The 13,274-nt window shown below is 43.0% G+C and overlaps 1 protein-coding gene across 1 annotated transcript in view; it reads left to right on the top strand.

The window, feature by feature from the left end:
* Positions 1–13,274, top strand: part of triob (trio Rho guanine nucleotide exchange factor b) — a gene marked incomplete at its 5' end in the record, with an annotated part of 114,276 nt that overhangs the window by 97,041 nt on the left and 3,961 nt on the right. Inside the window, 22 exons of the mRNA XM_080472057.1 lie at positions 2,533–2,819; positions 2,926–3,096; positions 4,415–4,510; positions 5,016–5,164; positions 5,322–5,388; positions 5,497–5,600; positions 5,733–5,802; positions 6,349–6,438; positions 6,535–6,627; positions 6,747–6,797; positions 6,923–7,000; positions 7,258–7,449; positions 7,588–7,765; positions 8,227–9,101; positions 10,027–10,280; positions 10,449–10,578; positions 11,042–11,069; positions 11,261–11,423; positions 11,508–11,629; positions 12,401–12,479; positions 12,836–13,036; positions 13,120–13,258. Of these exons, the coding sequence (XP_080328183.1) occupies positions 2,533–2,819; positions 2,926–3,096; positions 4,415–4,510; positions 5,016–5,164; positions 5,322–5,388; positions 5,497–5,600; positions 5,733–5,802; positions 6,349–6,438; positions 6,535–6,627; positions 6,747–6,797; positions 6,923–7,000; positions 7,258–7,449; positions 7,588–7,765; positions 8,227–9,101; positions 10,027–10,280; positions 10,449–10,578; positions 11,042–11,069; positions 11,261–11,423; positions 11,508–11,629; positions 12,401–12,479; positions 12,836–13,036; positions 13,120–13,258 (3,617 nt within the window). The remainder of the gene's footprint in view (positions 1–2,532; positions 2,820–2,925; positions 3,097–4,414; positions 4,511–5,015; positions 5,165–5,321; positions 5,389–5,496; positions 5,601–5,732; positions 5,803–6,348; positions 6,439–6,534; positions 6,628–6,746; positions 6,798–6,922; positions 7,001–7,257; positions 7,450–7,587; positions 7,766–8,226; positions 9,102–10,026; positions 10,281–10,448; positions 10,579–11,041; positions 11,070–11,260; positions 11,424–11,507; positions 11,630–12,400; positions 12,480–12,835; positions 13,037–13,119; positions 13,259–13,274) is intronic.

Raw genomic sequence — 13,274 nt, 5'->3', positions numbered from 1 at the left:
GTGAGAGAGCTCTTTTACGTGTTTACAAAAGCTGTCTTTTGTTTGTTTAATAATTTTTTTAATGTCTTGTCCAACTCCAAAGAGACAGACACATTTGATGCTACATGTTTAAATGGGTTAATCACAGTAAATCACAAGCCGAGGTCAACATTTTCCAAATTAATTTACTAATGGTGATAATGTATGCCCCGTGATGGACTAGTGACCTGTTCAGGATGTACCCACCTTCGTCTCATGGATGGATGGCTGGAGGACGCAAACATGTATTACACTCGCCCTGATATTTTGGGTTTCTACTGAATTGCATCATTTTGAAATAAAATACACACACACACACACACACACACACACACACACACACACACACACACACACACACACACACACACACACACACACACACACACACATACACAATTACATTACTGATCAACATTTAGCTAAGTCATTGGCCTCGTCAGCACCTGCAGTGCTTCCTTTCATTGAAAGTGATGGATAAAATGTACATGTTAACGGAAACATGTCAAACTCATAAACGAGTGATTTGATGGTCTTCAGAGACCAACAAATACGATGGTCTCTGAGTCATCACAATTACGGCCTTAAATAGGATCCATGAACGCACCCATGACTAAAACATTCCTGAGTAGAAGCGTAACCAACAGTTGCGACTCTGGTTTTCATTTAGTTCTGCAGGGGAGATGTTGGAAACGGGGATAGCACACAGCTTACATGGTATCCTTTCTAAAGAATCTACTTGTATGTAACATCTGGACCAACAAATTGGATTTCCCCCCCATTAAGTTGCCCCCCAGCAAACCTTCTGCAACGCCTGTTATTAAATTGGTCCTTTATGTGCAATATAATTTTTTAGAGCTGACAGAGCTTCTATTGTGCAGGAGAAGAAATGGTTTCTGCCTAACTAAATAAATAAAATCTAAAAACAAAAATGTAAGTAAAGCACATGTTCATGTTATTGTTCATCATCAAGTGTTACAGGATTACAGAAAGTTTTGGACTTTTCCCTCTGACGCTCTACTGATAATCCCTCAGTTTGATCTTTTTGAGGAGTCTGATGACAGAAGAGATTATACTGTAAAGATGCATTTTTATTCTGTTAGTTGCTTGTCCTCAATAACTCCCAGCTGAAAGTGTGATTTGGGTTTGTAATATTTGAGGGTAAGCAATAATCTTTTGTGGGTGAAGCTTTCTGCCACATCTTTTAGTCTTGTCTTACTTGCTCTCCAATATTGTATAATGAACGAGGTTGTAATGTGGCTCCCCACTGCACTGGGAAACTGTGACCATATCTTTTACCGTGGCTTAAAATCTGTGGTCGTAGTTTACAAAGTGGGAGGCGTGGTTATCAACGGCTGAGCAGCCAAAGTTACTGAATATAATCTAACAGCTTCAGCTGTTAACAACCAATAGAAAGAGCAGAAAACGATGTGTCAATCAAAGCAATCCCAGCGCTGCAGCAAAACAATAGTTTAGATTCTGTGTCTACGAGCACATCAGGTCTTTTTTCTGACATACTACTTACTTCCATACATACTACTACGGTGCCACTGCACGATTCAGGTTATGTCTCATCTCTGTACCTCATGAAGATCTCAGTAGCACACGTAGATGGCGCGCAAGATAATGTTGCTGTTCTTGTTTATTGAAGTATGCTGTAGCAGTGGTCGTCTTCTGTTCAGTGGAGAGCGGCATTGTGTGGTCAAGCTTACTGTCGTAGCCAAGTTTATAAAATCCATGTAACACAGTGTGGGAGGTTGTAATCTTATGATAATTCTAAAACCATCTGCAGAAGCCTTTATCCGAGGTGAAAGGTTTTGCCCAGGAGATGATATGTTATGTAAGAGTGTGAAAGCTCGCCGCAGACTCAAACCTCCTCGCGAAGACCACCCAGCCAGATAACTTGCTGAGCCACACGGGCTTTGTTTCCTCAACAGCAGCATGTTTTGTGAACACCGAAGGGATGAATGAAGACGTATTGATGAAAAATGGAAGTGAAGGAGTGACTGAGCAGACAGATGAGGCAGGCAGGTGAATGCCTTGTTGAAGTATTCACACGGAGCCTCAAGCATCCTGTTTTCTTTTTCTTGCCACTTCATTTCTGATCGAAGAAAGGCTTTCCACCTACAGAGTCCCCGAGGAGCCTTTATCACTGTGAGGAGGAGGCCAGCTTGCCTACTGCATAGAACCCGCAAAGCCTTAACAAACACACAAACAAACAAACAAACAAACAAACAAACAAACAAACACTAATCTTCATATTATGACTGCCTTTTCATTATCTTCTGCGTGTTTGTGTTCTTGCTCCTACATAGACAGTGATATATGATATATTTGACAGTTGCTAATGTGATTTGATGCAAAAAGTCATAATTTTCTGGCATTTATCATGAACTTGTGATATTTTTGATGAACAAAACAGATATTGTTTTTACTTAAATGATAACTATGACCCCTTTGGGAGTGTTTTCGTGTATTGACCTCTTGTTTCTTTTTCCTTTCCCCTTGTTTCAGATACGTTGTCCGTGTCGAGCAATGACGCCCTGCAGCCAGGCTCCAGTCACACGCTGGGTCCTCACAGCTCACCGGGTCCCAAACGTCCTGGGAACACTTTGAGGAAGTGGTTAACGAGCCCAGTGCGGCGACTCAGCTCCGGTAAAGCCGACGGCCACGTCAAGAAGCTCGCCCACAAGCACAAGAAGAACCGTGACGGCACAAGGAAGAACATGGACTCAATCCCTGGCTCGCAGAAGGACTCTGACGATAGCGCCGCCACACCGCAGGACGAGACACTGGAGGAGGTAGGAACAGATGCCGAGTCCCTGTGGCTTACCATGACCCTGTGAAATTGTATTTTTATTGTTTTAAACTACCACTTGACAGGAGCCGTTTCTTCTCTCTCTCCAGCGTATGCGTAACGAGGGACTGAGCAGTGGCACCCTGTCCAAGTCGTCCTCCTCAGGCATGCAGAGCTGCGGCGAAGAGGAAGGGGAAGAGGGGGCAGACGCTGTCCCTCTACCTCCCCCTATGGCCATCCAACAGCACAGCCTGCTGCAGCCGGACTCGCAGGACGACAAGGTGGGTTACATGGTGATCCACAGATATGCAGACAAATATAGTGCATAATTATACATGGTCAAGTACAACAATATGCAAAAATGCACAGTAGGCACAATGCATGACCACAGAAAAAAAAAGCTTTTGTGAATTTAAGCCTCACGGCCATAACAGGAATAGATTCAATGTGTTTTTGTACCTTAGTTTGAATAAGATATACATTGTTTTGCTTGATTGGCCAAACACTGGTACACAAGTACAGACATTATGTCTATTATTTCGGACACACCTCCTCCTGCGTTGGATTGGAAACTTGTCCGGGCTGCCTTACAAACTAGAGTTTGCTGGAATATTCCCCAGCGTCACTTGGCCGTATCAACATAAAGTGGGTATAGCAGATGGATGGTAAACTACTTATTAAATCAGTTTATCTCAACATAATTACGAGATTCTTAGACTTGTCATATTAATAATTTCAGCAGCACTATTTATTTTCCATGGAAATATGTATAATTATTTATTTCCATCCACTCAAAGCTTACAAGAAAGCAAGCAAATGTTTTTTGCACTAACATTTTTTTCTTTCTTTCTCTTTATTCTCATTATACTAAATGGTTGCATGTTCTTTCCTTCAGCATTATGTTGATTTCTGTTCTGCATCTCTTTTGTCCCAGTTTCCCTATCTTTCCATGTAAAACCACTTCATCTCACATCTGGATCCCTTTTTTTTTTTTTTTTGTACTTTTTCATTTTGTTTTCTTTTCACTAACTAAACATCATCATTCCTTTGGAATGATATTATTTTACCTTTGCAAAAAGTGAATACTCCATTCACATGTGTCTGCAGCACCGAGGTCTAAGTGGTTTGAACAGACGATCCTTTTGAATCTTACCCTTTTCCCTTTGACATGGCTGTGTTGCAAAAACCAAATGTCTGCCCCGTGGAGTCTTAAGCAAACCTGTTTGCTACGCATTAGTGGTTTGACCAATCAGGATGCATGTGCCTGAGGAGCACTGCAATCCAAAGAGTTTTCTTCCTGATCTGAACCTACCTCATAACCCCCACCCCCACGTCTCCCCAACACCAGCCTGTGATTGGCTCCAAACTTGACCCCCAATTAACCCCTCTATTAGGGACATCACCAAGTCCTTTTTGAGACATGTGGAATATCGAGATCCAAACACTACAATGGTGAGCCTGATTGCATATACAGCAGCAATCACTGAGAACGTATGACTCCTCAATGCATGTGGCATGCCAAGTTTCACGTCTGTCGCATTTCGTACGTCAACCATTTTTATTGTCTATCTCTTCCATTTTTCTCTTGTCTTTCTTCAGTCTGCATCTCGCCTGTCCGCTCGTCCCAGTAGCTCGGAGACACCCAGTGCTGCTGAACTGGTCAGTGCCATTGAGGAGCTGGTGAAGAGCAAGATGGTGAGCTAGAAAGAAAATCATCGACAACACCGACAGAGTATTTGCAAATGCGATGTGGCACTCTTGCACTCTTGTACACACACACACACACACACACACACACACACACACACACACACACACACACACACACACACACACACACACACACACACACACACACACACACACACACACACACACACACACACACACACACACACACACACACATTTTTGTTCTAGTGTCGGTGACAGAGAAAGGCATCATGGCCTACTAGTCATCTGTCAACACTGTGACTAACTATGCCAGCTGTCCTCTGTTCCAACAAATGGGCGTTGCAAAAAATCTGCAGCATGTTGATCCTCACCGACCCGCTCACAACATTTCAACGAACAAATGAAACATATGGCGTTTCTTTCTTTCCACCTCCTTATTTTTCTCTTCTCATCTTTCCTGCTTCTCTCTTGATCTCTTGATCCTCATCTCCTTGCCTCCTCCTCCTGCACTCCTTCTTCTTCTTTAGTCACTGGAGGACCGTCCAAGTTCTCTATCGGTGGAGCAAGGCGACAGCAGCTCACCCTCCTTCAACCCCTCCGATAACTCACTCCTGTCCTCCTCCTCGCCCATCGACGAGGTGGACGAACGCAAATCTGGCTTCCTCAAGAGGAGACAGTGAGTTATAAGCCTGTGGCTTGTTAAGTGTTTCGACAAACAAAAACTGCTTCGCCTCAGTCAGTTGCTCCTGTTTGTCCTTATTTGTGTGCTTATGAGAAACATTTCTATGTCCCACAGCATGACAGAGTGACAATTTCTGCTTTCTGTCTCTCAGCTATGTGCTTCTGGAGCTGGTGGAGACAGAGAGAGACTATGTTAGAGACTTGGGATCAGTAGTTGAGGTGAAAACAGATTTCAGATATTAAGCTGTCTCCAATGGCTTTTTCCAGATGTGTTTTTGTTGTGACAGTCGACTGTTTGTTTTACTTTTTTCATCTCCATTCTCGTAGGGCTACATGAGTAGAATGAAAGAGGAAGGAGTTCCAGATGACATGAGAGGAAAAGACAAGATTGTCTTTGGAAACATCCATCAGATCTACGACTGGCACAAAGAGTATGCTGATGTTCATCTTTAGTAATTGATACCAAAGCAGTTGTTAATCATTTGTTAAACCTATGCCTCAAAATAAAACCAGCCCCTTTAGACTCCATAAATCATATTTTTTCTGTCTTTATCTGTCCTCAGTTTGTTCCTGGGAGAACTTGAACGGTGTTTGGAGGATCCTGACAGACTGGCTCCTTTATTTGTCAAACAGGTGAAGAATTCTGTGACATCGTGGCTCTGAGTAAAGTGAAGGCTGTCAACTACATTCTGGGGAATTTCACAGAAGATACGAAAAGCCTGTATCACAACATAAGGACCATGTGCGAGGCTGACCTCGCATAGTGTAAAATCCACATATAATATACATATGACTTCAATTTGTTGCTGCTCCAACTATTCGTACTGTTCAACAGAAGGTCAGAAGGCAACTGTTTGAGACACAGAACGGAAAAAGTAAATGATACTAACGCAACAGTAAAACTGCAAGTTATTGCTCGTGAAGTAACATTCGCATAAAAATCATCCTGAGAGACAGTTTGTGAAAACAGGCTGCAGAACAAACTAAACAAGAAATCATGCGGTCAAATAAGTGACAGACTTTTGCCAAAATTATACTCTGGAGAGAAACATCGTGAGAGAACAGATTTCAGATGGCACTCATTTCTCTTAAAGGTTGTTTCCGTTGATCTTTATTTTTGGCTTTTTGTATTTGACGTTTGTTTGTTTTTTTTGTTTGTTTTTTCTGTCCTCATTCTAGGAGCGGAGGCTGCACATGTATATCGTGTACTGCCAGAATAAGCCTAAATCTGAGCACATTGTGTCAGAGTATATAGACACCTACTTTGAGGTAAGATTTTTATTTCTACTCTTTCTACCCAAAGTTTCTTCATTCTTCATGTTATTAGTTTTCTTGAGAGATAATATTGAGTATATCTTCCATCAGGACCTTAAGCAGCGATTGGGACACAGACTGCAAATCACCGACCTGCTGATCAAACCTGTCCAGCGCATCATGAAGTACCAGCTACTACTGAAGGTAAAATTTTAATGCTTTATTACTTTATTGCTGGACTGAACTAACCTGAAAATGCTCTTTGTATTGAATATGCAGTGTTGATCGGCACAAAGTTTGAAACGTTTGAAACTGTTTCACAGGATCTTCACAAGATTTCTAAGAAGGCTGGAGTGGATACAACAGAGCTCGAGGTACAGTAACAGTACAGTAACTAAAAAGAGTTTAGTTGAAATTCTTGATCATATTTTGTTATACCTGTCTCTCATCATGACAGCACTTGAGTCTTAAAGTGTTGTACTCTCATGTTCTTTTGTAGAAAGCTGTAGAAGTGATGTGTGTGGTCCCCAAGCGCTGCAACGACATGATGAATGTTGGTCGCCTTCAAGGCTTCGAAGTAAGTCCGCTTTATATACATTGAAAGTGACTTTGTGTGACCGTATTATTAGTAGTGGAAGTAATATCTAGTTTCTGCCGCTAGGTGTCACTGTCCACTTAGGTTTTGTTTTTCTTTCAGTTGAGTAGGTAGTCAATATTATGCTTTCCTCTCTTCTGCTGCAGGAGTTTATCATAAAGGTTGTTTCTGAAAACTCACCTCCTCTGGCCTCATGCTTTCACTGATATGCTCTTTCACTGCGCTCTCTCCTTCTGCAGGGTAAGATTGTGGCTCAGGGCAGATTACTCCTCCAGGACACCTTCATGGTTTCGGACCAGGATGGAGGACTCCTGTCCAGGATGAAAGAGAGGAGAGTCTTTCTGTTTGAGCAGATAGTTATCTTTAGTGAGCCCCTGGACAAGAAGAAGGGCTTCTCTACCCCTGGCTACCTCTTTAAAAACAGCATCAAAGTGAGTGCAATTCAATGAAATTACCTCTGAACAAATACAATATAAACATGCCCAACTAAGAGAGTCCATGCTTACGTACTTCACGATGCATTCCTTAGATTTTTCCTATTTTTTAAATTTCTTTCCATTTCACTCCAGGTAAGCTGGCTTGGTCTTGAAGAAAATGCAGATGACCCCTGCAAGTTCACGCTGACCTCTAGATCATCCAGTGGAAACCTGGAGCGATACACTCTCCATTCAACAAGCCCCGGAGTTAGTCAGGTCTGGGTCCACCAGGTCAGCCAGATCCTGGAGAACCAACGCAACTTCCTCAATGGTGAGAAACAGCAGTGCTTATTGTTGTGCTTACAGTGGTACACGCATCATTGAATTTTCTGGCCTGCTCTGAAACCTTTCAATCTCAAGACAGAAAATACAAAATTGATCATCTTTGGGAACTTATCTGCCGGGTATTTTCCCACTGATAATGTGGAAACTCAGAGTTTCATGCATTTTTTAAAGAAAAAGTTAACTTTATTTGTGTTAAAGAATCAGTGAAAACATGTCTTTTGCCATTTGATTTCCATATATTTCCATATTTCAGACAGAAGCATTTCAAAGTAGAGGAGAGCTGTTCCAGATTTGATTGACAGTTTTTTGAAGTCAATCATTGTGGATGTATTTCAAGTTCAAGCTGTTAACCGGAGCCGGCTGTCGACTGGTGTAATGGAGACACAGCCACATTTGTTTTTTGACATGAGACCTTTTTTTTTATTTTTTAAATGTCTTCTCTCACAGCTTTGACCTCACCTATCGAGTACCAGAGGAACCACGTGGGTGGTGGCGGACCGAGCGGCCCACCCAGCAGTAGCAGTGGTAGTACTGCCGGCCTCCCTGGAGGCAGCAGCTCCAACAGTACCTCCAACTTGGGAGGAGGAGGAGGTGGCGGTGGCTCCGGAGGATCGGGGGGTAGCTCCTCCTCTCTGTGTGGCCCTCGCTCTCGACCTTCCCGAATCCCTCAGCCATCCTCACGCCTCCCCCAACCTGTCCACCACCACCACCCGCCGGGCCCCGAGGGGCCCGACAGATCAGCAGGTATGTGGTTACCCTGCCACCCCCAGTCCCCTCAGTCCTTCCCATGTAACTCCTACTTAGACAGCACAGCTAACGGAGACCTTTTAGCAACGGAAGTCCCGAAGATGAGGATGCTGGATAACCCTCATGGAAGTAACAGTAATAACAGTAACAGGCCTTCAGGCAGCATGGACAGCAGCAGACAGGCTGCAGGTTCAAATGAAGAGATGCCCAAGCCACAGATGCCCGTCGCTCCTCTGAATTTTTCCTTTAAGAGCTCTCGAGTTGGGACAGTCACCCCACTGATTTCCCCTCAGTCCCCTGGAGCAGGGGGAAAGGAAATGTTTGCTCCATCCAGCCCGGCTCCCAAGGGCAACCCCTTCTGGGCGGTGGTGCCCCCTATGCCTCCCTCCCCCGCCAGCAGGCCTGGCTCTTTCTCCTACCCCAGTGACAATGGCGGCGGAGGGGACTCTTTGGGCAGAGGGAGTCACGGAGCGTCCTCGCATCATCGCCACTCAAGCCACAGTAAGGACATTGACCGCATGAGCACCTGCTCCTCCACCAGCGAGCAGTCCGTACAGTCCACCCAGAGCAATGGGGTAAGATGTCAAGTCGACGCCTCTGGCTTCAGTGAGGATCTTCTCGCTAGTCACTAACCCCGCCCTCCCTGACTGGCTGTCAGTCAGTCACCCTGCCGCTGGCTATAAGAATGGCTTGAACATGCAACGACTACTACTACTGCTGAAACTGACCGGAGATTAACGGCCATCTTGAGTGCACTAACTTCACCGAAAGTGTGTGTGAGAGAGAATTTTCTGACTCTCCCAGAGTGCACTAACAGCGTGGCTTGACTCAGAGCGGCCATTGTTCCTGCTTCTTAAAAGGCTCTTTCTTATTCTCTCTCTCTGAACTTCACTGTGTTTGCTTTTCAACTGTAGCTAATAAACTCTTAACAGTTTCCAAATGGTTTGAAGAAGAAAAGCACCATTCTCTTTTTCCATTAAATTTTCTTTGCAATGATCTCTGATCTATGTTCAAAGCTTAGCGTGGCTCATTCACTTTCACTTTTGTCCAACTTTTCACATTTTTCTTTTAGATTGACTCTGACATTGGAATTAAGTGTTGCATTCCTTCTGTATTTCGTCCTGAAATTTGCTTTGTATTTAACTCCATTCTGTGGACGCATCAAGTTTTGTGCTTTTCCCACTTGAGGACTGCAACATTAGCTTCCCAACTTCGCTGAACTTCTCACACTATTGACACGTTCTTTTTTCATCTCTGCAAGAAAATTGCTGCATGCCTGAAGAGTATTCACAACCTCATCTGTTCATGTGTTCGTATCAATCAGATCTCATGTTCGATTGGCGTGAAGTAACACTTCTGTACTTCCCTTTCAGAAACATACGACAAGTGTGTTTACTTGTGGTTGCTGTGTTGGTTTATGCTGGTATGCAGTGTTGTGTCGCTGTGTGTGTGTCGTTTCTTTTTTTTTAAAAAGACTTTCTCGATCTTTCTTTCCGGCAGAGTGAAAGCAGTAGCAGCAGCAGCAGCGTGTCCACCATGTTGGTGACCCAGGACTATGTGGCAGTGAAGGAGGACGAGATCAGTGTGGTGCAGGGCGAGGTGGTCCAGATGCTAGCGAGCAACCAGCAGAACATGTTCCTGGTTTACCGAGCGGCCAACGAACATTCCCCCGCGGCTGAAGGCTGGATTCCTGGCTACGTATTAGGACACACCTCCTCCTCCATCACACCAGAGCTCCCCGAAGGAACCATCAAGTACGCAATAAGTAACATTCCTCCTTTTTCTCACACAAACACAAATCGCTTGCAAATCGCTGAATTCATCACCAATATACGGCATGTTATTATATTTCAGCTAAAATAGAAATTAACTTTGCTGCTTCTTCTTTTCTTTTTCTTTTTTCCCCTTTCTTTTTTTTTTAGAAAATCATTATCATGGCACACAGCGCTTCGAATCCGACGAAAGTCTGAGAAAAGAGACAAAGACGGCAGGAAATTGGAGAACGGCTACCGCAAGTCTCAGGACAGCCTGGCCAACAAAGTCTCTGTCAAGGTACAGCGAGTGAAGGTTCTATTTAAGAGGAGAGGAGGAGAAGTTAAAGGTTTTTTATGAGTTTGGCAACGTCATGAAATGGTTGATGGAAGAACGTTACTCTGTGATGCCCAGCTCCAACAGGAGTGACCTGGGCTTCTTTTTTTCTTAGACAGTCTTTGAATGACATTTGTTATTAAAAAGAAAAACTAAATGGCTCAACTCGGGATGCCATTCAAAATCCTTAAAGGATCTGAGAAGACATTCGGTCTGAACAACAGTAAAGTCCTGAGTTACTTACACAAAGCAGTAATCTAATCTTTTATCTCGGTAATTCAAAAATACAGTTCGACTGGACAGATAATTTTTACTTTTTGTGTGTGTGAATGCTTTACGCTTCTGTCCTCTTCTCTTTATCATTTTCTCTTATGATTCATGCAAAAAAAATATAACTATGCCCCGCTTTTTCTTTTTTTTTTTCCAGCTTCTGAATCCCAACTTCATCTATGATGGTAAGTACACGTTGTTGTTTTAAATCAATTCTTGATCAAGTGTGTGAATCTTTTTGGAAATTGGGTGAAAAAAGAACTATAGAAAATCTAACTTTATACTTGACATCACCATTCTGCGCTTTCCATTTTGCCTTCCTGATTTCAGATTTTAGTGAAGAAGTTGTAATTCTCTGCCGACTGTTCTTCTCCAGCTCCTCCGGAGTTTCTTGTTCCTGTAGGCGATGTGGCGTGCGAGAGCGGCGACAATGTTACCCTGAGGTGTAAAGTGTGCGGTGGACCTCGGACCAGCGTCACCTGGCGAGGACCTGAGAACAACACTCTGAGCAGCAACGGATGCTACAGCGTGACATACAGGTACGACAACAAGCTGATATGCGTTTATCAAAAAATTGTTGTGCCGTGAACTCTAATTGTATGACACTGTTGCTGTTTCTTCAGCGAGACCGGAGAAGCTTCTCTGCGTATTTCAGGAGTGTCTGTCGACGACAGTGGCGCGTACACCTGTGTTGCCACAAATATCGCCGGCACAGTCACTTGCTCTGCGAGCCTCACAGTCTCAGGTGAGCGTCTACTCTGAAAAGTACAACACATTAACTTTTCATTTGTTGGTGTGCTGCATACTCGTAATATCACAGATTTTTATTACAAAGAAAACCATAGTGACATAAAAAAAAAAAAATCCTCAAAGAAGTAAAAAGATACAAAAAATAAGTATAGTGAATAAGTTGAGTGAATAACATTAAAGATATTAACATAAAATTATGAGATCATAAATTACAAAGTAGTACATAAAAGCTAGAAAATATTATCAACCTGTCTCAGATTATATTGGAGATAGTAGATGGTGGATGTGTGGAAAGTAGTAGTGTCGTCCAATGTTTTTTGTTTTACTTGTAACAACAACTCAAAGTGGAGAGGCAGGGGATATTACTCATAATCACGAATGGTGTCGTTTTTGTTTTTAGAAGAAACAAAAATACGATCGGCTGTTCGCAATCTGCTACCATAAATATGTGTCTGAACATGTGACTTCACGTGTGTGCTGCAATAATACAGCTATAGTCACACAGACAAGCCATGACAAATAACTAATTTCATGAAAAATATCCACATTTATTGGAAAATTATTACATAGAGTGTGAATATCACTTGAAAATCAGATACATTTTTCACCTATCTATACTTTTCAATTCGAACACCTCCACCACATACCACAGTGGTCTGACACGTTCTGTTCACTCAGCAACTTTGAGCCAATTTGCATAATTTCTTCATATATATTTGTTATAGTTGGTGTCCTTGACAGATTTTGAATCCCTGTGTATTCTCAGGACCCCCTGATGATGGCAGTGAAGTCTTCTGGAAAAACAACTTTGAGTCGCACTACACAGAGATCACTGAACTAGGAAGGTAAACATGTAACCGATGAAATCATTTTAAAACCAAATCTCAAACATGTGACAAACAGGCATTCAGCTGTATCAGTGGTCGTGTGGTTGCATAGTGGAAGGTATGAAGAAAGAAGGAATACTTCATTATCGCTTATTAAAAAAGAGCTAATAATGTTGATGAGTTAATGCGGATTGGTTTAAAAATGCATGAAGGATTTATGTCAGGTAAATGTGGATTAAGTAACTACATAGAATATCTACTATTATATTAAGTGGGAAACCAATGTAACTCATTATTGATGAAATGCCCGAAACCTAAAGGTGCAACGCTTCTCTGTGAGTTTAAAAAGTGATTCCCTTGTTCCCGCTCCGCAGGGGCCGGTTCTCAGTGACGAAGCGGTGCGACCAGAGAGGGAGTAAACGCACGGTTGCTGCAAAACACGTCAACAAGAAGCTGTTGCGTCGGGAACAGGTGCTTCAGGAGATCAGACTCCTCCAGATGTTGGAGCACTCCAACCTGGTCAAGCTGCTGGACACATATGAGACGGCCAACAGTTACGTCCTCGTGCTGGAGATGTATGTAGACATTGTCCTCCATGGAGTTCTTCAATTTTTCAGTCGCTAATGTCATGCTCAATCCCTTGTGTTTGTGTTATCAGGGCAGACCAGGGGCGTTTCCTGGATTATATAGTGAGCTGGGGCAACCTGACGGAGGAGAAGGTGGCTTTATACCTCAGAGATATTCTTGAAGCGATCCACTACCTGCACAGCTGGAGGATAGCACACCTGGATATCAAAGTAAGCGGGGCATCCT

This window comes from Lipophrys pholis (genome assembly GCF_963383615.2).
Source record: "Lipophrys pholis genome assembly, chromosome: 9".
NCBI classification, from domain to species: domain Eukaryota; kingdom Metazoa; phylum Chordata; class Actinopteri; order Blenniiformes; family Blenniidae; genus Lipophrys; species Lipophrys pholis.
Note: the sequence above shows the minus strand (reverse complement) of the source record. Positions and strands in the feature narration are given on the sequence as shown.